This window comes from Macrobrachium nipponense, chromosome 26 (genome assembly GCF_015104395.2).
Source record: "Macrobrachium nipponense isolate FS-2020 chromosome 26, ASM1510439v2, whole genome shotgun sequence".
In the NCBI taxonomy this organism is placed as follows: domain Eukaryota; kingdom Metazoa; phylum Arthropoda; class Malacostraca; order Decapoda; family Palaemonidae; genus Macrobrachium; species Macrobrachium nipponense.
The window spans coordinates 34,383,133-34,410,773 of NC_087215.1; the positions used below are offsets into that span (position 1 = coordinate 34,383,133).

General features: G+C 39.5%; 3 protein-coding genes across 3 annotated transcripts in view; 1 reads left to right on the top strand and 2 right to left on the bottom strand.

Annotated features, from left to right (window-relative positions):
- The window catches only part of LOC135200175 (gastrula zinc finger protein XlCGF17.1-like), a 235,793-nt gene that overhangs the window by 42,379 nt on the left and 165,773 nt on the right, over window positions 1-27,641 (top strand). The gene's annotated exons all lie outside the window — the stretch shown is intronic.
- LOC135199626 (gastrula zinc finger protein XlCGF71.1-like) lies at window positions 20,560-21,021 on the bottom strand. The gene has a single exon (XM_064227784.1). It carries the CDS (start codon window positions 21,019-21,021, stop codon window positions 20,560-20,562), a length of 462 nt encoding a protein of 153 aa, XP_064083854.1.
- LOC135199627 (zinc finger protein 578-like) lies at window positions 21,120-21,638 on the bottom strand. The gene has a single exon (XM_064227785.1). The coding sequence runs from the start codon at window positions 21,636-21,638 to the stop codon at window positions 21,120-21,122; it is 519 nt and encodes a 172-aa protein (XP_064083855.1).

A 27,641-nucleotide genomic window follows, 5' to 3' on the forward strand; every position in this document is an offset into this window, starting at 1 on the left:
CCTGAGGAAGCTGATCAATCATTTCTGGGTGGTGTGATAAGAAGATGCTTATTTAAGCAGGTCAACGTTCGTTCTGTAGATATGTGAGTTCACGAGGGCTTGTTCAAGGTGCCTTTGAAAACTGGCTATGACCAGTTAATTGGGGTGTTGGCGAAGAGTGTGAGTTCGTGTGTACGTGTGCGCCTCTTCCGTTCATAATGGCATCTTTAGCCAAAACTATGGGAGACTTATGGAGAGGTCTGTGCAAGAAAGGCAGAGCCACGATGGCGTGTGCCAGAGAGTTTCCTTGAACCAAGTGTGTGATTTTCCAGGCTGCAATGGGTGAGTTATTATAATTTAGCCAAAGGGATGGCTTGTTTGATATCTTGTAAAGATGTTCCATTTTTTGACTTTGTCTTTACAATTGTGTGTGTGCTCACTAGTGTGTTCTCCTGTCTTTTAAACAGAGTGTCCTAGTGAGGGGACAGAGTGTCCTAGTGAGGGGGACAGAGTGTCCTAGGGACCGAGTGTCCTAGTGAGGGGACTGTATTTTGGAGAAGAGATAATTGGTGTGACTAATTACTGATAAGACATTTAAATATCGGGGGGTTATCTGAGTTGGTTTGTCTGTGAGACTTGAACTGTTTTCATTACGTTGTTGATCCTGTAAGAACTTGAGTTATTCAACTAGTACTTTACTTTGAATAAACATTATATTTTTTGTAACTCCGACTCTGATTTGATGACCTGATGGAATGGAGAGAGAGAGAGAGAGAGAGAGAGAGAGAGAGAGAGAGAGAGAGAGAGAGAGAGAGAAGGCTATGCCAGTGATCACCTTAAGATAGAGAGAGAGGGGGGGGGGAGAGATTGTAGAAAAATGCACACTTGTGCGCATTTTGGTTTTTATATATTATATGTATAGAGTTTGGTTGTGGTTTTTATGTTAATGTTTGCTCAGGAATAGCTATTTTTTATATTAAAAGCAAATGCATTTTATTTGCCATCCCTAAATACCTCTTAGGACAATTAAAAGTAACGAGCCATTCCTGAACCACCTATATTTAAGTTTGTCAGGTTGTTCGCCACCTAACACCAGGCTTAGAAACCGTTGTCGGCAGCGAAGCGACCTGAAGAAGGCAGTACGGAGAGCTCAGCGTAAGCTACAGGACCAGAACAGTCTTCTCCGGATTTGAAAAATTATTACAGCCAAGAAGCAATGGCTGCCACAAATTAATTTGAGGACCGTGGCTCTGGACGTAATTTCTCACGGATGAATGTCATCGACTTGAACACCTACTACTCAAGAGTTCTACAGAAGGCTTCCATCATCACCACTACCTTCGTCACTGCTTTATTATGGACCTAAATGACTGGCTATTTGTTGAGGTAAGGTTTGCAATATGTACGGTGCATTTGCTTTGCAAACTTTTAACAATAGTTACGTTATTAGTATAACTATGTCTAGCAACCAAACCCATATATATATAAATAAAGTCGGAAGGGTCTTATATTACGTTAACTTTTGTCATTCATGCAGTCATCACTTAAATTATTTACATTTTTGAACGTTAAGGACACTGTAAGGAGTTATTTAGATAAATTTATTGATATGAAGTTTTAATTTCCGTATAGTTCACTTAACGTACAAGATTTTTTTCAAGACCAAGCACATATATGCACATTCATGTTTGTAGCCCCTTGCATTTCAAGTTTTATAATGTTACGTGTAATGGGTTACAGATCCTTCTGATGTTTTCGGAAAATAAGGGGCAATAGTGCGGACCGAATGCAGGTTCTCTGACGGATAGAGCGAGAACGTCCACGCTAAGTTTACAAAGGTTTTGCAACTCGACCAGGATCATCCTATTCGCCAGTCATATCCTTATTGTCAATTGTCTAGTTTTTTCAGTTTTTGTAAATTAAAATAATTTGTATAACATATTTTTGCTTTACCTTTATGTTAATTTGCTCTTTGTGTAACTGCTTTTCGAAAATGGCGACGAGGATGGGATTGGTTGCGAGGTCCATTGCCTTGAGTATTTTTGTTGTTGACATTCCTTGAGCAGGTTGCGTTCCGGAGTCACGGCACTCATTAATATTTCCCTATATCATATTTAGTTTAAATTTGAGTTCATTAAATTTTCGAAAGATGCCGCCAAAAGAGTATTTCGCGTAGTTCTCGTGCAGCCCTAAGGCAGCAAGTTACCAAGAAGTGTAATTTGATAGAAAATGTTATTTCTTCGATGTCTGTAAGCGATGCTAAGGAGCATATGAACGTACTGTTGGACCTTAAAGAAAAACTTGACAAAGTGAATAAAGAGGTTTTAAATGAAATTTGGGATAGCGCAGGTGAATTCGCGGACAGCGATAAATTGGTGAGTGAGGAAATGGATACTTGGTTTGTTTATGACGATCGTTTGAATAAGTGTCTTTCTCTCCTTAAGACCACGGTGTCTCCTTCGGATCGTTCGCGTCCTGAAATTTCACAGCTTAAATTGCCTGAACTACCTTTACCGACATTTGCTAATAGGGAAGGTGAGGATATTTCGAAGTTTTTGCGAGAGTTTGAAGCGACTGTAGATAAGTATGATCTTAGTACTCACGTTAAATTTACTCTTCTTACGAGACAGCTTTCAGGTGACTCGCTTAAACTAGTAAGTTCTCTAGATTGTAGTAATCGTTCGTATGAAGAAGCTAAGAAATTATTACAGAAAGCGTTTGCAGATACTTTGTCTCAACAATACAGTGTTATTAAGCAGTTATCGGAGTTAAAGTTGACTTATCAGAGTGATCCATTTGACTTTATCAGTAATATGAGGATTATTTGTAATCAATTTGAGGCTTTAAACATAGATAGAGACATAGTTTTACAGTTTTTCATATGGAATGGATTTAATGACTGTTTCAAGAATCAGTTAATGCATATTACTGGCTCAAATAAACCCTCGTTGCAGCAAATAGATGAACATATCTTTACTGCTTTAGAGAGATATAAAGACATATCTAAGAAATTCAATGTTAGACAGGGAAATAATGTTCAGAGAAAGGTTGTTTCAAAGGATGTGTCGTAGTCAAGTTGTTTAGCTTCTGTTGTTGATGGTAGCGTGAGAAATCCAAAGTTAAGGAATGTTCTTTATGTTTGGCAGATGATAAAGGAGACGTTGATCACCCAATTTATAAGTGTTCGGTATATGTAACTCCACAGAGTAAAATTGAAAAACTAAAACAGTTGAATTGTTGTACAAACTGTACTTATGATTCTCATAAAACTTCAGATTGCAGGTTTAAGTTTAACAGTAAATGTAGATATTGTAACAAGTGGCATTTCAGCTATCTTTGTAAATTTCGTAACGACCCAAAAAGTAATGCTAATAACCCTAAAAGTGATTCTGATAACCACGAAATAAGTAACCAAAAGGTAAAGGTGAATAGTAAAGAGAAATCTAACTCTAATTCTGTTGTTTCTAATCTAACTTGGTCTGATTTGGGAGTTTTGAGAATCTCTTGTAACCCGGTGACTGCTATGCCTCTTTTTCGTTGAATGACTCTGGGATAGAGGTATAAAGGATTCGGGGAGTCAAGTAACTTTTGTAGAGGAAGGTTGGGCTAAGAGTATGCAGTTTGAAGTGGTTGATCCGAATTATTCTTTGGTAGTGAATGGTATTAATTCGTCAAAGCCGTTAGCTACTGTGGTATACAAGGTCAAATTGAGTGAAAATTGTTTTACTGCTATTGCCATAAAGTCCATTAATTTGAAATTAGTATTGCCAGGTGTATCTGAGGTAGCTCAAACCTTTAAAGATAAGGGCTATGTATTAGCTGACAAAACTTTGCATCTATGTAGGGACAAAATTGAAGATATAAAATTGCTTTTGGGAAATGATAACTCTCATTTAGTACCTCAGAAGGATGTGCTGTTTGGAGGTAGTTCTGAGGTGTTTCCCTCGGTCTACTTGGATTCACCCATAGGAGTGATGCTAGTAGGTGACATTGAGAGGTATAAGCAGAATCTTGCTCTATTACCAGACAGGATAAAGCATTCTTCTGAAGTTTGTATAAATGGTGATTGTTCCCTTGAAGTTGACGGTATTTTCGATACAGATGGATTGTTCTTAGATTCTGTAGAGAAATTTAAGTTTCCTGCTTATGTTAATATTTCTGTTTTAAATGATAAGGGTCAGATTGTTGAAACTGAACTTGAGAAAGCAGCAGAAGAAATTCTTTCCTCAAAGGCAGAAACTGTTTTAAACAGTGATTCTAAAGTGTACGACGAAGACTTTATGGAGGAGAACAGGAAAGTAGTAGAATTTGCTTTAGAAAATACCTTTAGAGATAGTGAAGGAAGGTTAGTTATGCCTCTGTTATGGAATGGGAAAGTAGCTCATTTGCTTGGAAAGAATCAAAGTTTGTCAAAAGCAATATTAAAGTCAAATTTAAGAAATTTAGTAAAAAGGATAATGCTTTACATATGATTGATGAGGTTTTTAAAAACAGGAACAGCTAGGCATATAGAGAGAGTGTCTAACCTCGAGCAATTCTTGGAGGATAACCCCCAACATAGCTTTCTACCTCACATGCCAGTGTTCAGAATGGACCATGAGTCGACAAAGTGTCGTAATGTATTTTTGTCCAATTTGTGTGAATCTGACCCAGGTAAACCTATAACATTATCACATAATCAAGCAATTTTTGCTGGTCCTTGTTTGAATAAGAAGATTTCAACTTCTATTTTACAGTTAAGGTTTAATGAAAAGTTGATATGTTTTGATATTAAAGGAGGCATTTCTGATGATTAAATTGGTGCCTTCAGATCAAAGTAGGTTACTCTTTTATTGTATAGAAATGTATCTAAAAAGGACTATTCCTTAATTGTTTATAAACATTGTAGACTACCATTTGGTTTGCCATGTAGTCCAGCTTTATTAATGTTAGCACTTTATAAAATTTTAATGTTAGAGGTCCAAGGTGACAATATTGATGTGAAGGAATTGAAGAAAGAGTTATATAACTTAGCTTACATGGATAACTTGGCTTTCACAACCAATGATGCTGAAAAGTTGAAATGTGCCTATAAGAAACTTAAAAGTATATTTTCTCCCTATCAATTTGAACTACAGAAATTCATAACTAATGATGACTCTCTGCAGCAACAAATAGATGAAGGTAAGGAAAAGACTCCTACAAAGGTAAAATTGCTTGGGTTGATCTGGGACAGAAGTAGTGATACTCTGTCGACAAGTAAATTGGTACTTGATAAGGATGCAACAACCAAAAGACAGATTTTAAGTTCAATTGCAGCCAATTTTGATGTGTTCTCATTTTATGGTCCCTTATTAAACAGGGCTAGATTATTTATGCATTCGCTACAGTGCAGAAAAGAAGTGGATGGGACGATACCCTATCGGATGATGAATTACGAGAGTGGACTAATATTTGCAAGCAAGTGAATGGTGTTCCTGAAATTCCAGTGAAGAGATTTGTTGGTCGTAGGAATGATCCTTTCCAACTGATTGCTTTTTGTGATTCTAGCAAGCATATATATGGAGTTGTACTCTTTATCAAGAACTTGAGAACAAAGGAGGTAAGTTTTCTTCTATCAAAAAATAGAATAATTGGGCGCCAGTTAGAACTAAAGTCTATCCCTTCTCTTGAATTTCAATCTCTTGTGCTTGGTACGGAAACTGTTGTTGATATTTATAAAGAACTCTGTGGTTCCAGAGAGTGTATCTCCCATTAACATAACAAAGTTGGTAGTATTCTCAGATAGTGCAGTTGCACTGAGCTGGCTAAATTCTCGAACAAATAGGTTTGATAAATTAAGGAAACTAAGTATTTTTATTATGAACAGGTTGCACAGAATCGAGAATTTATGTGAAACTGTCCCTGTGACTTTCAAATTTTGTACAGGTATATAAATCCTGCAGATTGTACTACCAGGTCCTTGTCTTATAAGAGGTTGATAAAATCAAATTTTTTCACAGGACCTGATACCATTCAGGATATCTTGGAAGATGACCATTTGGATGTAACAACAATCCCAAATCCTTTAACCAACGTGCTTGAAGTTTCAGAGGGCCAGTGTGAGATAAGGAGTGTGACAGAGCCAGAGATGGGAGATATTTTTAAATTCAACAATTTCAAGTTCCAGTGGCTTCATTTGATTTCTGTCTACAAATATGTACTGACTTCATAAACAATGTCAAACTGAAATTGAAGAACAAATCTGGCAAGTATGACCATTTTGAAGTTTTTTCAGTAATGAAGAAATTTCTTTGAAAGCATGGCAGATGATCATTTTGCATGATCAACAGCAAAATTTTCCTGAAGTTTTTAGATATTTCAGAGAAAGAAACCCTCAAATTAGAGATATTCCCAACATAGTGAGTCAACTGAATTTATTCATTGATAAGAAATCTGGTTTACTAAGAGTTAAAAGTAATTTTGTAAGTGGAGAGACTGTAAAATATGATTCCCCATTCTTTTGGCTAAAAACAGTAAATTGACCGAAGAAATCCTAAACAAATTTCATGTTAAGTTAGCTCATCCTGGAATATATGCTACATTATCTGAGGCTAGGAAACAGTTTTGGATTCCTTGTAGTTTTTCTACTGTAAGAAAGTCTTGAAAGCTTGTGTTCACTGCCGTAGATTTAACAGTAGGACTATAAAATTAAAACCAGTCTCCATATAGGGAATTTAGGGTTTCTCCTCCAACCATACCTTACAGGTACATTTTCATAGATTATTTCGGACCTTACTGGGTATATTGGATGGGTAAGAAATCAAAAGTTTGGATATTATGTATCACTTGCTTATGGTCGAGGGCCATAAATCTTAAGGTATGTGTAGACCTTTCAGAGATTTCCTTTTTGAGAGCACTGCAGCTCCATTGTTTCGAGTTTGGGGTACCTGAACTCTGTTTAAGTGACCAAGGTTCACAGCTAACTTCAGGTGCTAGAACTGTTGAAAACTTTCTAAATGATAAGGACACATTATCTTATTTCAGGGAGAACAACATAAAACCTTTGAGTTTCCAGCAATACTATAAAGGTCACAGTGAACTTGGTTCTTTAGTGGAATCGTGTGTGAAGATGGTTAAGAGGCTTATTGAAGGTTCTGTTCGGAACATGGTCCTAAGCCTATTTAGATTTGACTTTGCTGTCCAAAATATTGTACACTTAGTAAATCGTCGTCCAATTGCCTTTAAAGAATATTTGCGAAGCAATGATGGGACTGAACCTGTACCCTCTCCTATAACTCCAGAAATTTTAGTTAAAGGACACGAATTAAATTCCTTAAATATTATTCCCCATTTACATCCTTTACCTAGGGCAGATGATACTTGGGTTCCTGATATATCTCCCATTGCCCATGTGAAGGACAGTCACAGAAAGTTACGAAAGGCTAGGGAAAGTATAATAGAGATATATAATAACGAGTTTGTTGTGCAGCTTGTGAACCAAGCACTGAGAAACGAGGTAGATACCAACCTGTTAATCATAAGCTATTGGAAGTGGAGACATTGTTCTCATTAAAGAACCCCTTCTCAAACCTACTAATTTTCCAATGGGTATTGTTAAAGAGATAAAAGTGAACTCTTTGGGTGAAGTAACTGGTGCAACTGTACTCAAAGGAAAAAGTAGGGAAGAAACTAAAAGGCACGTTTCCTCTTTGATTCCATTACTTTACAAAAGGGAATTTGAGGCTAAATTTAGCGATAAGGCGCAATCAACATGTGATGGTAAGCAGAGTAAGGAAGATTTAGTTAAGGAGAGACCCAAGAGGCAAAGTGCAACGATTGGGAAAGAGAGGGTAAAGAAACTATTTGAGGATGATTTAGCGTAATCATTTATCTATATTTCCATTCAATTTTTCTTAGAAAATTGAATCCCCTCGTGGGAGTGTAGAAAAATGCACACTTGTGCGCATTTTGGTTTTTATATATTATATGTATAGAGTTTGGTTGTGGTTTTTATGTTAATGTTTGCTCAGGAATAGCTATTTTTTTTATATTAAAAGCAAATGCATTTTATTTGCATCCCTAAATACCTCTCTTTAGGACAATTAAAAGTAACGAGCCATTCCTGAACCATATATTTAAGTTTGTCAGGTTGTTCGCCATCTAACACCAGGCTTAGAAAAACCGTTGTCGGCAGCGAGCGACTGAAGAAGGCAGTACGGAGAGCTCAGCGTAAGCTACAGGACCAGAACAGTCTTCTCCGGATTTGAAAAATTATTACAGCCAAGAAGCAATGGCTGCCACAAATTAATTTGAGGACCGTGGCTCTGGACGTAATTTCTCACGGATGAATGTCATCGACTTGAACACCTACTACTCAAGAGTTCTACAGAAGGCTTCCATCATCACCACTACCTTCGTCACTGCTTTATTATGGACCTAAATTACTGGCTATTTGTTGAGGTAAGTGCAATATGTACGGTGCATTTGCTTTGCAAACTTTTAACAATAGTTACGTTATTAGTAACTAGTGTCTAGCAACCAAACCCATATATATAATAAAGTCGGAAGGGTCTTATATTACGTTAACTTTTGTCATTCATGCAGTCATCACTTAAATTTATTTACATTTTTGAACGTTAAGGACACTGTAAGGAGTTATTTAGATAAATTTATTGATATGAAGTTTTATATTTCCGTATAGTTCACTTAACGTACAAGATTTTTTTCAAGACTAAGCACATATATGCACATTCATGTTTGTAGCCCCTGCATTTCAAAGTTTTATAAGGGTTACGTGTAATGGGGTACAGATCTTCTGATGTTTCGGAAAATAAGGGGCAATAGTGCGGACCGAATGCAGGTTCTCTGACGGATAGGAGCGAGAACGTCCACGCTAAGTTTACAAAGGTTTTGCAACTCGACCAGGATCATCCTATTCGCCAGTCATATCCTTATTGTCAATTGTCTAGTTTTTTCAGTTTTTGTAAATTAAAATAATTTGTATAACATATTTTTGCTTTACCTTTATGTTAATTTGCTCTTTGTGTAACTGCTTTTCGAAAAGAGATTGAGTGTAACCAGTTCGCCTTAACGCAGTGGCTAAATGCATACCAAAATGTTAAATACCTTCGCTGGTAATAGTTTGGTGTCAGCGGATAGGTAACACATATAGAGACGCACCAGCAGCAGTTTGTGGTTGCTACCTGAATAATGGAAGTGAACTAAAAAGTTTGCTAATTTGCAGCTATGAATGTTAATTTTTTGTTTTTTAAGCGATGGATTATTAAACACCACCATAAACAATTTTGCTGAAATGCTTTGTATCGATCTTGTGGACAGTCATGTCTGTTGATAAAGATACGATGATCTATACGACATACTAATTATTGAATATTGACTTCCTTAGTACTTTTATTATTTATTTAGCATATTTCCTTAACTGCACATTTTACACTCAAACCCAGTATCGTCAACGACAAAAATTTGACGATCACTTTGTTAACAATATTAGAATATGGAAACTACTTTATGCTCAGGAAAAATACCTGCTTCCCACTCATTCCCGATCCCATATGGCCTTACAGTGCGACATCTGTTGGGTCTTCTGTTAGCTACTTGCTCAACAGCTTTGGTGTTTCATAGTCAGCTGATTCGTGTTCACTCTCTGGATGACTAAGGGAACGGACTTTTGTGCACGATAGTACTTTGGTAATTTACAAAGCAAGTCCTAGCTGACTGGTTAGCTCACAACAGACTACAAGAAACTATACTCTTTTACATAGCAAGTCATTACTATTATTATTGTAATGGATTAGTTTATCTAGACCTCTGAGCCTGCAAAAAGGCTCTTTTCATACATTCAACTTACCTGTCGATATATACATAGCTATCGACTCCGTCGTCCCCGACAGAAATTCGAATTTCGCGGCACACGCTACAGGTAGGTCAGGTGATCTACCTGCCTGCCGCTGGGAGGCAGGACTAGGAACTATTCCCGTTTTCTAATCAGATTCTCTCTGTCGCTGGGAAGGTAAACATATGTTTGCTTTCCCTCCTGATTTGATTTTCGTGTTTCATCGCCATCGATCTTCTGGGCCGACTTTTACAGGGAAGTACTGGATCGGTGGTTTGGCATACGTTTTTAATAACTTTTTAATAACTTTTTAATAACTTTTAATGAATTAACTTCGAAGTTTTCGAAGAAAGAGTATGTGTAACTACCGAAGTGTTCGGTAGACAATTACATAGTTTGCAAGAAAGGGAAATATAAATATTTATTCATTGATGAAGTGTAATAAATGTTAGAATTTGATTGAGGAAAATAAGGTAACTTCCTATTTGAGGAAGTCAGAAAACATAGAACTAGATATGCTTTCTTTAGAAGCTTTAATAGCCCTCGTTCTGACAAGCAGTTAGAATATTAACAGTACTAGTAGTGTTGTTTCCTCATCACCTTCTTACTTCACAGAAACTACAAATTCATTTGCAATTTGAAGATAAAGGAATGTAGCTCAAGATACGAGCTATTATAAGGTAAGAAGTGATTATAGTGTTCCCCATTGCATTAGAGGGTGCGTCTGATCGGCTCTGTCTCGCTCCCAGGCCTAGACCTCTTCCAAGCTCACAGGCCCAGAGGAGAAGGAATGTCGAAAGCCGTACGGAGGTTATGGAGAATCCCCACCGATCAGGCGTCCCCTCGGCAGGTTCTGTAGAACGTCCCAGACTGCCAGGGATAGCCATTGGAAAGGCATCCTAATTCAATGTGTTCCCCTTATTATTATCGTCTTAACGAATAAGGAGAAGAAACATTCAACGGCGTAGGTTAAATGAAAATGCAAGATAATCTCGTCTGGCTATCGGAACCTCAGAAGAGACGGAGAAAGGTTGCGGTAGAGGCATTGCCCTATCCGGGTTCGTCCCCCCGTACAGTTGGACGGGGGGGGGGCTCTATCCCATGGGGGTTTGAAATAGTTATTTCAATAAATTCCTCATCGGTACATGTATATGAAAATATATCTATTCTGAGAAGATCGAATTAGATATTAAAGGATATTTGTTAATCGAATGAATTATATGGATCTCGTTTAGTGATTACACACATATATATAATTTTTAAGCTTCTAGCTCCTTGGGCATGAAGCTCCGGTAACGAGGCTCAATGCGCCTAAAGCGTCTGAAACAAGGCGCAAAGCGTCTGAAACGAGGCGCAAAGCGTCTGAAACGAGGCGCAAAGCGCCTGAAGCACGATGAACCAGGATCTTCATCGGAAATGGAAGTCCTTCTCATTCAGAAGAAAGGGAGGGCTATGTCGAAAATGGAAGTATTGTCGAATTCTAAGCAAGAACAAATATACAGAGATCGGAAACCTTCCGCACACAAAACCTTCCGCACAAGCGGAACCTTCCAGAAGGCGGAAGATTCCAGATTCAAATAACCTTCCAGACGTACAGAACTTTCCAGGCGAGGATCGCCTTTCAGATGCTCGGAACTTTCCAACAAGAAAACGTTCCAAGGGCGATACGTCTTCTAGGATCCAGGAGTATTCTGATCACGATACTCCTCCCAGGCGCCAGGAGTATTCGGAACGCGATACTCCTGCCAAGCACCAGGAGTATTCCGACGAGCACGATACTCCTCCCAGGCGCCAGGAGTATTCGGAACGTGATACTCCTACCAGGCGCCAGGAGTATTCTAGGCAAGATACTCCTGCTTAGCGCCAGACACTTTCTCCTACAAGAAGAGCCTGACAACCGCCGAGAGTCCTCCAGACGAAGGTGAAAGACATTCAAGGCTTTTCCTGATAGGGACGGGAGTTGTCGCGCAGGCGGCCGTTGCCCTTGTCAGGATCGTCTTATTGCAATAAAGGCTAGAGCAAGTTCGGTTTTTTCCAGGCAGGGACTCAAGATGTAGCACAGGCTGCCGTAGCCCTTGTCAGGTTAGAGTCGATACTGCGAATAGCCCTTCACCTTTCGAAAGGAAGCGCTCTCCTTCGGTTGCTCAATCTTGCCCCAAATTGAGGAATGGAAGATAGAGCAGAATTGTGAGAATTAGTTCAGTATTAGTAAGAGGATATTAAAATCATCCTCCTTCCAAAATAGATTGCAACCAACCATTTACAGAAGAGGGGCAATCGTTTGGAAGTTGAACAAGATTCGTACGAGCTCTCATTCATTGATTAGAGGCTCTTCCAGATAAGAAAGGCGTAAAATACGGACTTATCTCCAAGATAATAAAAGCTGGAGAGATTCTCTTCGATCCTCGGTTGTCATTTGCAATATCTTTCGACTAATACTCATTCCGGGATTATTGACGAAATGAACGAAGAGAGTAAGATTTCTATTCTTTCTTGTGCATGTCAGAAAGGAAAGAGTGTCGTATAAGGCTTGCTTGTATATGACTACTGAATGACAAGTCATAATACGCATACCATAGTTGCCTTTCTGGTTCGCTACAGAATTGTCTATATCCTTAAAGGATTTTACTAGTAAAGACTTCGCTTAAAAGGTTTATTACGACAATACCTATTCAGCCTCGGTATTTAACAAGGTTGTTTGCCTAAAATTTGCATTATTGAGAGTTTTCTTAGACTCGAGAATAATTTTATTATATCCATTCATTGAAAGGAGTAACTGGCAACTCAGAATGAAGGCAGCCAGGCAGTGAACGACACGGCTGTAATTGTGAGCCAATCTAGTACCATCCGGTTCTCGGTCGTGAACGGTTGGTTACATCTTTCTCTCCTAAAGGATCGAATGCTTCACCGTATATTTCCCCATAAAATCAGGGACTTAACCACGAATTGAGGGAATTTTTTTTTAGGCAAACATGAATAACATCGTATTCGTTTTGCTAAGGATATCTCTCTGCCTCGGCGAGGAAAGAATGTAGTAGAAAATTCACCTTAAGATAACGATACGCTTAAGCCTTATGCACACACCGTGGTTAATTACAGCGCTCCTACTATCCTTACAAGAGTTTCCTAGATGAATGCTGTTACCACAATGTGATAGGATTATAAAGAATTTTAATTCGGCAGAGCACGATTTAACATTCATTGGAAAGAGTTGTCAGACCCTGCGGAAAATATCCACAGATATCTTCGCAAGGCAGAAGATGAACGACCTTCTTATAGATTGCTTCCTTTTCCTCGAAACAAGAGAGGTAGCAAGATACGCCATCTTTAAATTTTAAGAGGGGAATAAACTTTAGTTTTTTTCCCCTAGTTGTATATATTCTTAACACATATTAAAATAAATGGGCATCTAAGGAAGAAGATGAATGCATCATTTTGGCAATAAAAGGTTGGATTCACAGAAGTCACGTTCTTCTTTCAGCATGTGTCGGAAGGTTTTTCTAAGAGATTTGATCGGAATCTATTATAAATATTGGACCTGAAAAACCTATCACTCTGAGTCTGTCTGCGGTGCAGACTGACCAGAAGTAAATATGAATGAGAGGATTTTTCAAGGGAAGCTTGATAATTCCTTTAAATATGTGAAAGACATAGAGTTGCTGCAGATCGTGCTAGATAGAAAGGGGAAACGAAATGTCCTCTCCGATACCTCTGTGAACTACATAAGGATTTTCTTCCCTTTCAGAGAGAAGAATCACCTTGGTAATTTATGCTATCAATGAACACAGTGAAAAGATATATTCTGTCTAGACAAAGAATATTAGAGATAGTAGAGAATTAAGATCTTCGGGATCTTATACAATACCTCTATACGATAAGATTAAGAGATCTTATACTTAGAATGGGATCCTAATTTGGGCCTCAGATTCCGTGGTCCGACAAGATGGAACTGCTCCTAATCAAATGTTTCTCTTGGTCCTGAACGATCAAGAGGACAAGTGAAATTTTGGGCTTTAGAATCTGGAATCAAATTCTATGACGACTCGGCAATGGGTTCTGGCCAGCATAGTAGGTTTGGCAAGAGAACTAAAGCCTTTTATTCCTGGATCAACGCTGTTAGATAGAGGTTTCGTTGCGGGTAATGTAGTGACATTGTCATCTACAGAAGAAGAAAAGGTTTAAACGTTTACTGACAGAGTCTTTGGAACGCGAGAAGGGCTCAAACTACTTCCCAAAAGGTTCAGAGAGATACATTCAAGAGCTAGAAATCAACCAATTTCAGCTCAGAATCTCTTTAAAGTCCAAGCTCCTTCCCTTCCTTCGGGCAAGGATAGGGAAGCTTCTGCAACGAGAAAACTCATCAACATGTAGGAGGAGAACTCGTTAGCAACGGAAGTATGCAATAATGATCCTCCTCGGAGGAAGACTTGTCTCTTGGAATTTTGAGATTTCCTATTGTCTACGGGATGGAGCGGACTAAATTGTGATGAATGTGCAGGAGCAATTAGCGTCTTTGGTAGGAGTACTTTCTAAAGATCATACTCGTAAAAAGGATGATAGACTTCTGATTAAGAGATCCAAATACCGATCTCCTGTCGGGCGCGACGAACCCTACAGGGGAGTTGTCGCACAAGCGGCCATCTCTGGGGGGAGCGATGCGTTAGGCAGGCGAGACGTGGGAAAGGAAGTAACTCCTGCCAAGCGTCTGGCGCCAACTAGGAGCCAGGCGCCAAGTAGGCGCAAAGAGCCTGACTTTACTATAGATCGTTCTAGGCCAAGATCTTCATCCAAGCAACAAGAGCCAACTGGAGAAGAGAGAACTCCTGATAGGAGTATAGCGCCCGCTAAGCGCAATATACTTGCCATTCGAAAGGCCATTCCATGAGCGATACTCCGACAAGTCACAGGAGTATTCGGAACTAGATGCGCCTTCCATAGGTCAGGAGTATTCGGAAGAGATACTCCTGCCAGGCGCCTTGAGTACTCTGACCTCGATACTCCTCCCAGGAGCCAGGAGTATTCTAGACTTTTTACTCCTACCAGGCGCAGGAGTATTCGAAGGGCGATGTGCCTACCAAGCGCCAGGAGTATTCTGAGCTTAATACTCCTAACAGACGCCAGGAGTATTCGGAACGCGATACTCCTGTCAAGCACCAGGAGTATTCCGATGAGCACGATACTCTCCCAGGCGCCAGGAGTATTCGGAACGTGATACTCCTACCAGGCATACAGGAGTATTCCGATCACGATGCTCCTCCTTAGGAAAGCGATACTTCTGCCAGGTCGCCAAGGAATATTCCGAAGCACGATACTCCTCCCAGGGCCGCCAGGAGTATTCGGGAGAGCGATACCTCCTGCACGGCGCCATAGAGTAATTCAGAGGACGAGGAGGTAATTCCGATCGCGATACTCCTTCCCAGGCGCCAGGAGGTATTCGGAGCGCGATACTCCTGCCAGGCGCCTAGGAATATTCTGAGCTTAATTAACTCCTAAATCAGGCGCCAGGAGTATTCGAAGCGCGATACCCCTCCTGCCAGTCGCCAGGAGTATTCGGAGAGCGATACTTTCCTGCCAGGCGCCAGGCAGTATTTCAGAGGACGAGGAGTATTCCCTAACGATCGCGCTACTCCTCCCCAGGCGCCAGGAGAGTATTCGGAGCCTCGATACTCCTGCCAGGCGCCAGGAGTATTCTGAGCTTTAAATACTCCTAACAGGCGCCAGGAGTATTCGAAGGCGCGATACTCCTGCCCAGGCGCCCAGGGAGTATTCGGAGAGCGATACTCCTGCAGGCGCCAGGAGTATTCCAGAGGACGAGGAGTATTCCGATCGCGATACTCCTCCCAGGAGCCAGGGGAAGTTATTCGGAAGTCGCGATACTCCTCGGCCAGCGCTAGGAGTATTCTGAGCTTAATACTCCTAACGCCAGGAGTATTCGAGCGCGATACTCCCGCCAGGCTGCCAGGAGTATTCGAATTTTTCGCGATACTCCTGCCAAGCGCCAGGAGTATTCGAAGCGCATACTCCCTGCCAGGCGCCAGGAGTATTCGAAGCGCGATACTCCTGCCAGGCGCCAGGAGTATGCTGAGCTTAATACTCCTAACAGGCGCCAGGAGTATTTGGAGCAAGATGCGCCTTCCAGACGGCAGGAGTATTCGAAGAGTTTTACGACTGTCAGGCGCAGGAGTATTCTAACAGGATACTCCCTCGCGCCAGCCAGGCGCAAGCCAGGCGTTAGGCTCATCCAGATGATCCAGTTCAAAGAAAAGTCCTAGTCTTCTTTGAAACAATGGTGATCTCTAAAGCATTTCATAAGTGACTTGATAATACCTTCAAACAGCTGAGAATTTAAAAAGCTCTAAAGTGCGAGCTTTTGCAAATTCTTGTTCTTTTCGTAACAATATGTCAGAAAGACATATTAGCTTTAACATATAGGAGATGCAATTATGGGTTGACTACTCATTACACGAAGGACTTCAAGTTAACCTACGAGAGATTCTTCTCTCTTGGTTTATACGTATCAGCGGATACGTTGCTGGGATAAGGAGCCGACACTGATCCTTTAATAATGAGTTGAATTTATTTTAACTCAATGATTTTTTATTGGAGGTTTGAAAGGAGTTTGGGGGATAACTCTCTTTCAATTTAGCGCGAACCCTCATGTTAGGAACAGGTGATCGGGATCGGTGTTGCGCTCCTTAAATAAGTGCGTGTTGTCATATAAGCGGATGTGCTCCCATTGACAAACGCCAGTTAGGATTCTGTCGAGTAAGTGGAAGAGACCCCATCGACAGATCCACAAGAACTCTTGGCCACAGATCACTATCTCGCTAAGGCTCTTGAGATGAAGCAGACTCCTATGCAATAGCTAGGAAGTCAATCCTTCGTCTAGAAACACAGAGGAACTAAGGTCTATAAATACCTACAACATATGTTGTTTACCTGTCTAGTCAGTAACTAGCTGTCTCTTGCCCTCCACCAAAGGGTGTCAATCAGCTATGTATATATCTGACAGGTAAGTTGAATGTATGAAAATGATATTGTTATGATACAATAAAGTTTCATACATACTTACCTGGCAGATATATACAATTAAAGACCCACCCAGCCTCCCCGCAGGAGACAGGTGGAAGAGAGAATCTGATTAGAAAACGGGAATAGTTCCTAGTCCTGCCTCCAGCGGCAGGCAGGTAGATCACCTGACCTACCTGTAGCGTGTGCCGCGAAATTCGAATTTCTGTCGGGACGACGGAGTCGATAGCTATGTATATATCTGCCAGGTAAGTATGTATGAAACTTTATTGTATCATAACAATATCATTTTCGGGTTGGTATACAGGAATTAATCCTGATAAAAAACTTCATTTAGAAAACCAATTTTATATGCCTGACAAAAGTAAAATCACTTTGTAATTTATATAACCAACCAAATTTCAATGCAAATTTTAGTGATTTTTCTGAACTTATTAGCAAAAGTATACAGGAACCCCTACTTACAGTAGGAGATTTTAATGCACATAATCCATTATGGGATATTAATAACCCAACTGACACATCCGGAATCAACCATATAGAATACTATAATGAAACAACCTGTATTTTCTCAATGAAAGTAAAGTTCCAACATATTTTTTCAAATACACACCTAACCTTTCTTCAATTGACATTTCATTATGTTCAAATGATGCAGCCGAGAAATTTGAATGGAACGTCCTAGATGATTCATACACAAGTGACCATTTCCCAATCATTCTGAACTACTTAAGTAATATCAAAATATTGCCACCTACGAGATATAATATTCAAAAAGCTAACTGGGATAAATATTTCCTATACACACGAAACATACCACCATTCCCACATAATGAAGATCACAACTACTACATGTGAATCCTTCTCAAACTTCATAATTAATGCTGCAGATAAAAGTATTCCAAAACAAAAACCAAATTACATTCCACAAAATCCCGTCCCATGGTGGAATCCAACCTTAACAATCATAAGTAAAATAAAACATATATTGGGTCGGAATCTTAACAGACTCAAAACTCACCTTAAATCACTCAACAAAATGCCCCATAATATAAACATATTAAACAAAATAGTTATAACAAACATAACAATTAACCACATTAAACCACTATATAACAAATTTACAGCCAAATTTAGAAAAACTGTAATAACTGAAAAAATCGCATCATGGAAGGAATATGTCTCAAACATATCTTCAAACACATCCACAAGGGATATCTGGCAAAGGATAAGGAAAATCAATGGAAAACATATAAGACCTCCAAGAAGTGCAATAAATTTAATATTTGTCAGTTTATTTGTAGTTGCCACTGATGTCCAATCCATTTCCCTGTCTTGATATATTAAAGGCTTAATAGATGTTACCCAGTCTGATGCTGGGTATCTGTAATTGTTGATGGAATAGTGCAAGCTAATTTAGCAGCTGTATCTGGTTTTTTGTTTCCTTCAATTCCTACATGTGCTGGAATTCAATATATTTTTTGAATAATCCCAATTGAAAAAGTTGATGGATTTTTTGTGCTTGTTTATATCGTCAATAGCCCTTTGTGAGTCGCTGAAAATTATGGTGGATAGGGCTCTCTTCTCACATATTATGTTTAGTGCTGTTCATATGGCTGCGAGTTCTGTAGTCTATATTCATGATATTGGGGGAAAACTTATTTTGATTATCTTTTGAGAATGCTGAAACTCCTACTCCAGTTATTTTTTTTTATTCATCTTAATAAATCAAGTTGATCTCCTTTCCTTCTTATGAGTTCCAATATCTTTGTTTGTCTTATTTCTTTTTAGAAGATATGATAGAGTAATACATATTTCTATGTTTCAAAGTCCAGGTTAGTGGGAGTTCAATGTTTGGATGGGAAATTACTAGTGTAATATTGCATGTATTCATTAAATATTTGGTACTTTCTGGAAAAGAGCTAGCACTATGATTTTCATAACTTTTGATTATAATTCAGAGTAGGTAACAGCAGGAGATGTTCCTGATTGAAGGGAAAGGCCCCTACACATACACTATAGGTATCATCAAGTTGCAGTAATGTTTTAGGGGTAATATACCAGCTTCTGCTCACATGACGATTATAGGCGATGATATAAATGCTCCCATACACAATAATATTTCTTCATGATGTAATGCATCTAGTGTTTTTAAAGTTGTTTCTGAGGTGGATGAATATAACTATTGAGCATTGGGCAACAATAATCTCTTATAGATAATACAGTTGCATTGTATAACATTACCATGGTGTTAAGTCCAGTTCCTCACTTGGTATGTGATAGTTATTTCAATGAGGCAAAAGCTATTATGCCTTTTGTTTTAATACATTTTAAATGGGAGGTCTTGGTCTGTGAATTTTTTTTTGACAATGTTGATATTTTTATTCGTTTTTCCTACTTGAAATTGAGTATTTCTCTAGGTTGTGAATATTGTTATGGCTTAATTTTAAGGAGTCTAGTAGTATTTGGTTTGAAGGAAGTTCTTCTTGTTTGTTGATAGGGTTTCGTGGCTTGTAATTGTTATTTTTATATCATGTACTATTTCTGTTATATTTAAAAAGGCCGTGACACTGCTTTTTGTTGGTTAACTGAACTAAGCATTCATTATCTTTGATGTGTCTACATTCCATGTCTTGTGTTGGATACAGTAGTAAGTGGAGTCATTTGTTTTCTAGTATAGCTGTTGGAAGTTTGTTTTCGGTTTTTAGGACTAGAAATCCCGACAAGTTATCTGGTCCAAAGAGGTAATCAAAATGCACCAATGTGGGATTCTGTGGTATTTCTGTTTTCTTTTCAGTCCTTGTTGTTTTATGTATGATGCTTGTTTATTAGAATTGTTGTATTTTTCTGTATAGGTGGCTAACTGTTGAATTGATGGGGGATTGGGAGGATTACTTGTCTCTAATTCACAATTATTGTTTACTATGCATGGTTTCGTTATAATATTGGAGTCTATCAATTGGTTTCTTTTTGAATTTCTATGTACCCTAGGGGGTGTTCTGGATTTGATATTTTACTTAGATCAGGGTAGGGTGTTCCTTTGTAGCATTTTCATTGTTTGAAGACCAACTAAGGAGATTTGAGTGACGTTCCAATAGTCACCAACGTGCCGGAATTTTTCCATCATGGGGCCCATGGGTACTTAAATATTTATGTCTCTTTTCAATATACATTTGGAAAAAATCTGTAAATCTTGAAAAGATATATTTGCCTTTTTATGAAGTTCAATCTTCTGCTGATGGCACAAGTGGGAACTGACAACCAAATGGACGCGTCCCTACCCTATCCCCAAAAGGGGATGGCATAACATGATTAGTATGCGCTTTTAAAAAGTGTGAGCAAAACCTGCTTGCTATGACTGAAAGTATTATAATGATCCAGTCATCCCCATCCTAATCACATTAGGGGCAAAACAGACAGAAAGTCGAGAGTCCTATTCCTAGAACTATAGTACCTCCCTGGAATCTGTGGTCCAGCTCCACAGAATTGTTCCGCCTGAAAGACAGGTTTGAACATTGTGAGGTAGATGATGGTTCTACCACAGTTCCAACTAACTAGCTTCAGATTTAACTCCTCATCACCGCCATGATATATTTTCCAATTTATCAGATTTTGTAACTTTTGACAGGTGGAAAATTCCACAAATATTAATCCTAAATTATAAAATTAATATAAGGAACTCTCGGGTTCGAACCTAGGAAAACAAATACCAGAGGTTCGAGAGGCCCCTCACCACATCAAGTTGGTGCTAAATTGAGGGGGTCTCGTGTATGAGTTCTCATGTGTTTTTTGAGAATACACTGTAGCGAAAAACTTCTTTGGCATACAGAGCAAGTATAAGGTTTCTCCCCTGTATGACATCTCATGTGTCTTTTGAGGTTACTTAGCCACGAAAAACTTCCTTGGCATACCGAGCAAGTAAATGGTTTCTCTCCTGTATGAGTTCTCATGTGTTTTTTCAGTTGACTTTGTTGATAAAAACTTTTTTGACACACAGAGCAAGTATATCGTTTGTCCCCTACGTGAGATCTCATGTGTTTTCTGAGATTACCTAATTCAGAAAAACCTCTTTGACATACCGAGCAAGTGAATGGCTTCTCTCCTGTATGAGTTCTCATGTGTTTTTTCAGTTGATTTTGATGATAAAAACTTTTCTGACATACAGAGCAAGTGAGTTTTTCTCTTGTATGAGTTCTCATGTGTTTTTCTAGAACACTTGGATGAGAAAAACTTCTCTCACATACAGAGCAAGTAGTACATAGTTTCTCCTCTGGATGACGTCCTCATGTGTGTTTTTTCAGATTACTTTGACAAGAAAAACTCTTTGACATACAGAGCAAGTGAATGGTTTCTCTCCTGTATGAGTTCTCATGTGTTTTTTAACATTACTTGGAGCAGAAAAACTTTTTTGACATACAGAGCAAGTATATGGCTTCTCTCCTGTATGAGTTCTCATGTGGTATTTCAGACTGCACATATGTGAAAATGTCCTTTGGCATTCAGCACAAGTTAGTTGCTTGCCTGCTGTGTTGCTTCTCTCTGGAAATGAGTCTTTTCTACCCGAATCTGTATTTTCTTCTTCAATACAGATCTTTCCATTTTCCATATCAAAACTTAGATGGTCTTCTTCAATCTTTATATCCTGGCATGTATATTTTACGTCAGCTTCACTACAATCAATATATTCTGGCTCTGCCTTCACTTCTATGGAAGAATCTACAAATAAAGACCCATCAACTGTGATTTCGGTATGTTCATCCTCCAAACTGTTATTTTCTTGTTTGATTAAAGGCAAACCTGAGTTTTCATCTTCCATCTCAAAGATGTTGAGTACTATATAGCTTTGAAACAAAATCAGTTTTATGTCAATGAATATTCAGTTTCATCCCGGAAAAGCTCCCAAAATGAACCAACTATTACCAAACCCTCAGACAGTGAAATTACTGGAATGAGAGTAACCACTGAAGTCAACAATTTTCATTCATGTCATCACAAAATCTACGTCTCACAGAATGGTAGGTTGCATCCAGGTCTTTTGCAAGTTCAAAATAATCCTAGTTCATTTACAGCCTGCTTTCAATGATACTGGAAATTAAATATTCCTGTGAAAAACAGGACTCCTGACACCACACAGGAATCAATCTGGCACAGACATAAAACACAATTATATCAGTTAAAAACCAAAATATTGCATAAGACCAACTACACTTCTTAGAATCAAATTATTTCTAAATTAACAATGTTACGTAGAGGCAGACCAAATATTCAGTCATCTATGCAAACTGCCATATCTTACATGTATACTTATTAATCTCTTGTCAAATATTTTCAATATCAGATATTTTTTCTTCAGTGTAAAAAACTCCTTGGTAATATGATGTAAATAACGAAAATGCAGTTAAAATCTTCTCAAACTCCCATTGCATTACATTGACGACCTCATGAAAGTTTCCTCTGCTTGTGGTACTCTGAAATAAAATAAAAAATCAAAGTAAAAATGTGCTCTGAAACAGCAGTAAAAATGTGCTCTGAAACAGCACTGTCCATAACAAACAGAATCAGACATTCAAAAAAGCTTCCTGTATCACAATAAAGAGCTTGTTTTCACTAAAACATATGTCAATTGGGAAAACAATAGATTTGCAAATTAATTCATATTTTTCCTAACTTACATACCTGAAGGTCTCTACATATGAATTTTACTTGTAGTGTGAGCTATGAATGACCATTTAACTTTGAAACAAGGTAGTTAACTACCGACAGTAGGGATGGGAAGCTCGCCCACCCAGATGGTACACACTCACTCTGCCTTTTGGCCCAGGTATCATTATGAGAGGTGGCTGAGGTGGGCCATAAATGTAAGGACCTACAGGTTTGTATTGTAGGAAAAATACAAATTACTTTGATAATTTGTAGTCTCTTCCTACATGAATATAAACCTTCAGTCTTTTCATGTGGAGACTTCCTTTTGGTGGTTGGAGTCTGAGTAAACCTCTGAACCAACTGGTGGTTCTGCTCAACTGGGCCTCTCTTCCTGTTCTCAATGAGCAGAGGAAGGAGTTCAATGGCTCTGATCAGTTGAGCATATGGGATGTTCAACTGTCAGACTTCTGGGCCTTTCAAATGAATGAGTTTGTCACAGATTTAAAAATGGTTTAGATGAACCTGTTTCAGAGGCAAACCAGGTCCGGGTCCACCTGCTTAGTTGGTAGAGGACTTTCCAAGGGCACGTAAAAGTTCCTCTGGCGAGGTAGAGGAGGGGGAAGCAGTCTATCCGATCAGTTGGATCTAAGTGAATTATCTTGTCCTGAAACAAGATTATTCACCTGATCCAACACCCCGTCAGCCAAGACTGACAACGGAAGTCCTGTCGAAGCCCTGGGTTCCCTCTTGGGTCTCCAATAAGATTAGAGGCGGGAGAGGCAATCTCCTGTAGAGAAGGTTGCAGCTGCTTCCCCGAGATCATTGTGGTAACATATCAGTGTACGTATAAATCTCTGCAAAGGTCCTCTGTATCTCGGGGGTGCCCGAGTCTCTTGGCTAAGGACTGTCTAGTTCTTCCAGAAACGGAGTTTTCATATTAAAAATAATATTGTAATACTTACCTGAACACCGGAATTAGCCCTGGTCACCTGACCAGCCCGAACAACACCCCACAAAAATTACCAACACTTAAGTAAAATTTTAACTGCCAGCGCTACCAACGCTGCAGGTAAACATTGTTACTGTGTCACCTGTCCGCGGTTAGCGGCGCTGCTGCCAGCCGCCGGCCGACAGTGACTACTTCCATCAATCGCTAAATCATTAATCATTTGACGAGTGGAGGAGGGTGGGTGTCATTCAGGTGTTCAGGTAGATATTACAATATTAGTTTTAATATGAAAACTCCATATTGCAATACACCACCTGAACACCTGAATTAGCCAGATTTACAACATTTAAATGGAGGTGGGCTCATTCATCGTTTCAGCCCGACCACTCGATGTACATTGGTATAAACTCATTAAACTATTACCTTGGATTAATACCGTTAACTCACCTTCCATCAATGATCAGGTGAGAAACGGAAGGAACGAGTACCTCAACGTTAGTCTGATCAGTAAGTCTCGTCTTGGTCACGTCAAACTCCCATGAAGTATCATAAACTTCTCATGTGTGGGGGGGAACTATACACCTCACATGTGGCTGCGTAGCCTCCCATGTATAGAGGATAAGTCTCAAGGGCAGATCTTTCCAAAACCTCCCATGTGGTATCATATACCTCTCATGTATGGAGTGGAACTAAACATCTCCCATGTGGCTGTTAGACTCCCATGTATGGAGAATAAGTTCCAAGGGCAGATCTTTTCTGACGTCCACTGAAGGCGAGTGATGAATTTAGAAGTCATGATGAGGGAGCTGAGCTGCTGCCAAAGAACATACTTACCAGGGATAGTACACCAAACCCAGACAAAAACCAGAAAAGTAGGCAGACTAATCTATGAAAAAACGAGAACACAATAAAACTACTACTTCCCCTACCGATCCCACCCTAATTGCCAACTAACCTAACACTGAATTAACCACTACGAACGGCCCTAGCGAGTAACCCCCCTCTGCACCAACTGTACATCTCTCAAGTAGAAAGAAGTAACTACCGACACTGATTTCCAAGTTGCTCGGAGGAACCACTGGAGCGCCTAATGCCGACGTTGTGCGGGTGGTGAAAACCAACTTGTGCTGCACGCACCAAGGGTGCCTCTGAGATGGGCTACGAACAGCGGAACCGATGGGAACCGAAGAAGGAAATTACAAGCTACCTTAATGAAAGGAGGACACGGACACGTTACTAATGATGGTGCAGGCAAACTGACAACTGCCGTAGCCCCAACAATAACCGCGGTAGGCACAATATATGTCTCCAACCCTGAAAGCATAAAATGGGAACTGAAGAAGGAAGATTGCCAGCTACTCTATGAAAGGAGAGGCTGAGGACAAATTATACTGACACAGTCAACGATGGCGAAGACGAATCGCCGACTTGTAGACCCCGGAAGAACTATAGCGGACAATTACGTCTCAAACCCAGTACAGGATGATAAAAATACGGAGTGCGGAAACTCTGAAACTGCCTTTGAGCATCGAGACCAGCAGCCTGAGAACTACAGGAACCGTGGAAGGTCCTAAGAAAAAAGCCCCACCAAATTACTTCCCTCAATCCTAGAGAGAGAGAGAGAGAGAGAGAGAGAGAGAGAGAGAGAGAGAGAGAGAGAGAGAGTCGAAATCTGCAAATTTCAGGACGATATGGTGAAAAAACGGTTTGCTCAGGTGTGTTAATGGCAAAGAAACAGGATGATAGAGAGAAGACCCCAAAGCAATCTCCAAAGAATGACTTGATAAAGTGATAAAGAAGACAGTGTAAAGACATGATAACTTTTAGAAGAAATTGGGAAAGAAAAAAACTATACAGATTCTGTTCCCCATGATAACCTTGGCAAACATCATTAAAAACTCAGGAAAATTCCTCCAGACGTGATCGTAAATATGATCGTGAATACAGTCCGCATTCAAACTACTGTAATTCGTCTTACGATAAATCAATTTTACGAAGGGTTAGTAAATAAATTTGACACTACTACATTTTGAAAATGTCTCTCAATATCTCGCGCGCAGCTGGCGCAGGCAGCTGCGTGCAGTCAGGCAGCAAGATGGTTTCAATACCCAATTTTGGCCAAAGGCCAAGTATGACTATGAGGTCATTCAGCGCTGAAAAGGAAATTGACAGTAAAAGGTGTAACAGGAGGAAAAACCCTCTCTGTTGCTATGGAAGAGTTATGAAGTTCCATTTGACAACGTCTGTGTGAGAGAGAGAGAGAGAGAGAGAGAGAGAGAGAGAGAGAGAGAGAGAGAGAGAGAGAGAGAGAGAGAGAGAGGGTGTAATTGCTGTATGGATATTTAATGACTGAATTGGTTGTTGGTAGGTTCTGGCTGTCTGCTGGTCCTGTTGATTGTTAGAGTTCTGTGTTTTGAGTGTTTTTTGACTCAGTCTTTAGTCAGAATCTGTGAAAGACAGTAGTATCGGGAGTGGTCTGTGAAGACATTGATAGCTATAGTCAGTCAAGTGGTGTGTTTTTGAATTGTTATTGGTTTGTTGCTGATTGCTGTTGGGTTTGATGTTAGTAGTTGATTAGAGTAGTTGTGCCTGTGTTGGATTTGCTGTGCTTGCGAGTTCCTGTTGAGTTATATGTGAGTTGTTGGGGTTGAGGGTTGTTGATGGGGAGTTGTTGTGGTTCCTTGGTGCGGTTGTGAGTTGTTAAGGGTTGTTATTGGTGAGCTGTTGTTATTCTTTGATGTTGTTGGTAGGTGTGTGGGTTGCCTTTTGTGCTGTTGTTTTTTGTGTTGCTTGTGGTTTGTGCAGTGGTCTTGGGTTGTGACTGTTCCTTTTTTGTTGTTGTGTTGTTGAGTTTTGTTGTTGTGTCGAGTTGTGGTTGTGTTCCTTGATTATTGTTGTGTTGTTGTTTGTCCTTGGGGTTTGTGTGTGTTGTGTTATTGGGTTTTGTGGTCTTTCTTGTTTTGTTGTTGGTATCTCTTGTGACCTCGACCAGTGGACAGCACAGGATAGCCCGGAGTATCTGGAGAGTTGGTAAGTACGTGTGTTTTGTGTCGTTTTTGTTTTTGTTTTGTTTTTTGTAGCTATAGGTCAATTGTCCTGCTGTATTTTGTTGTGTAATGAAGAAAGAGTGACTGGGGTGGGTTGGGTAGCAGGAGTGATTAGGTTAATGTGGGGAGGGTTTTGCAACTTGAGCAAATTACAATCGTCTAACTTCTCCACCTCCATAACTTTACACCATCTTCTAAGCTAATAAGTATTATCTTAACAATATATACGTATATAACTGCGTACAGCCATGAACAACCGAATGAGACACTACTTTGTTTGCTAATACGATGGAATCCTAGCAACATCTGTTATTGTATTCAAATCACGTACAACAGTAAACACTTAGTATATTTATATTGTAAATGTGGCAGAAGCTGGTAAGGTAATATTACCGGCATCGGCAACAAGAATAAAATTCTCCAAGCTTTATGTGAATTCAAAACACAGTAGTGGTAAAAAGAAAACTACTAGCATGAAAGAGCTCATTACTGCTGTTTTCACACTGACAAATGATAATTTACGTTAAGTTCGTGATACCGATGAGAGTGAAAACAAACGGAATCACTGAAAATTACGCAAACTCTTAACAGAGGGTTAAAGAGTAATTGCAATGAGACGTATTAGTCAAATCTGTACTTGAAATTACGTCGTGAGACGAACACTATGACTTCCTTCCAATACAGCCAATCCCCGGGTTACGACGGGTTCGGCTTACGACGTTCCGAGGTTAAGGCGCTTTTCAATTATATTCATCAGAAATTATTTCCAGGGTTACGACACCTACAATGCTCATCTGGCAGAAGAAATATGACACCAAAAATGCAAAATAATCAATATTTGAAGGTTTTCTGGATGAAAAATGCCATAAGAATGCAGTTTACATAGTTTTTAATGCACCCAAAGCATTAAAAGTAAGGTTTTCTTAGGATTTTTTTATGATGTTCCGGCTTACGACGATTTTCGGGTTACAACACGTCTCAAGAACGGAACCCCCGTCGTAACCTGGGGACTGCCTGTATAAGTAAAGTATCCAGATACTGATTTATGCTAACTAGGATCAAGAACATTTGCTGAGACCCAATGAGATGGTTGCATCTGGAGTGAAGGAATTGACTAGTCGGCATCTCTGCCTGTCTAAGACACGTCTCCCCCCCTCCCACCAAGTAGGGCTATGCATTA

Excerpts from the sequence above, each read along its gene's own strand:
- LOC135199627 (XM_064227785.1), bottom strand. The coding sequence starts at position 21,638 with ATGGAAGATGAAAACTCAGGTTTGCCTTTAATCAAACAAGAAAATAAC.
- LOC135199626 (XM_064227784.1), bottom strand. The coding sequence starts at position 21,021 with ATGAGAACTCATACAAGAGAAAAACTCACTTGCTCTGTATGTCAGAAA.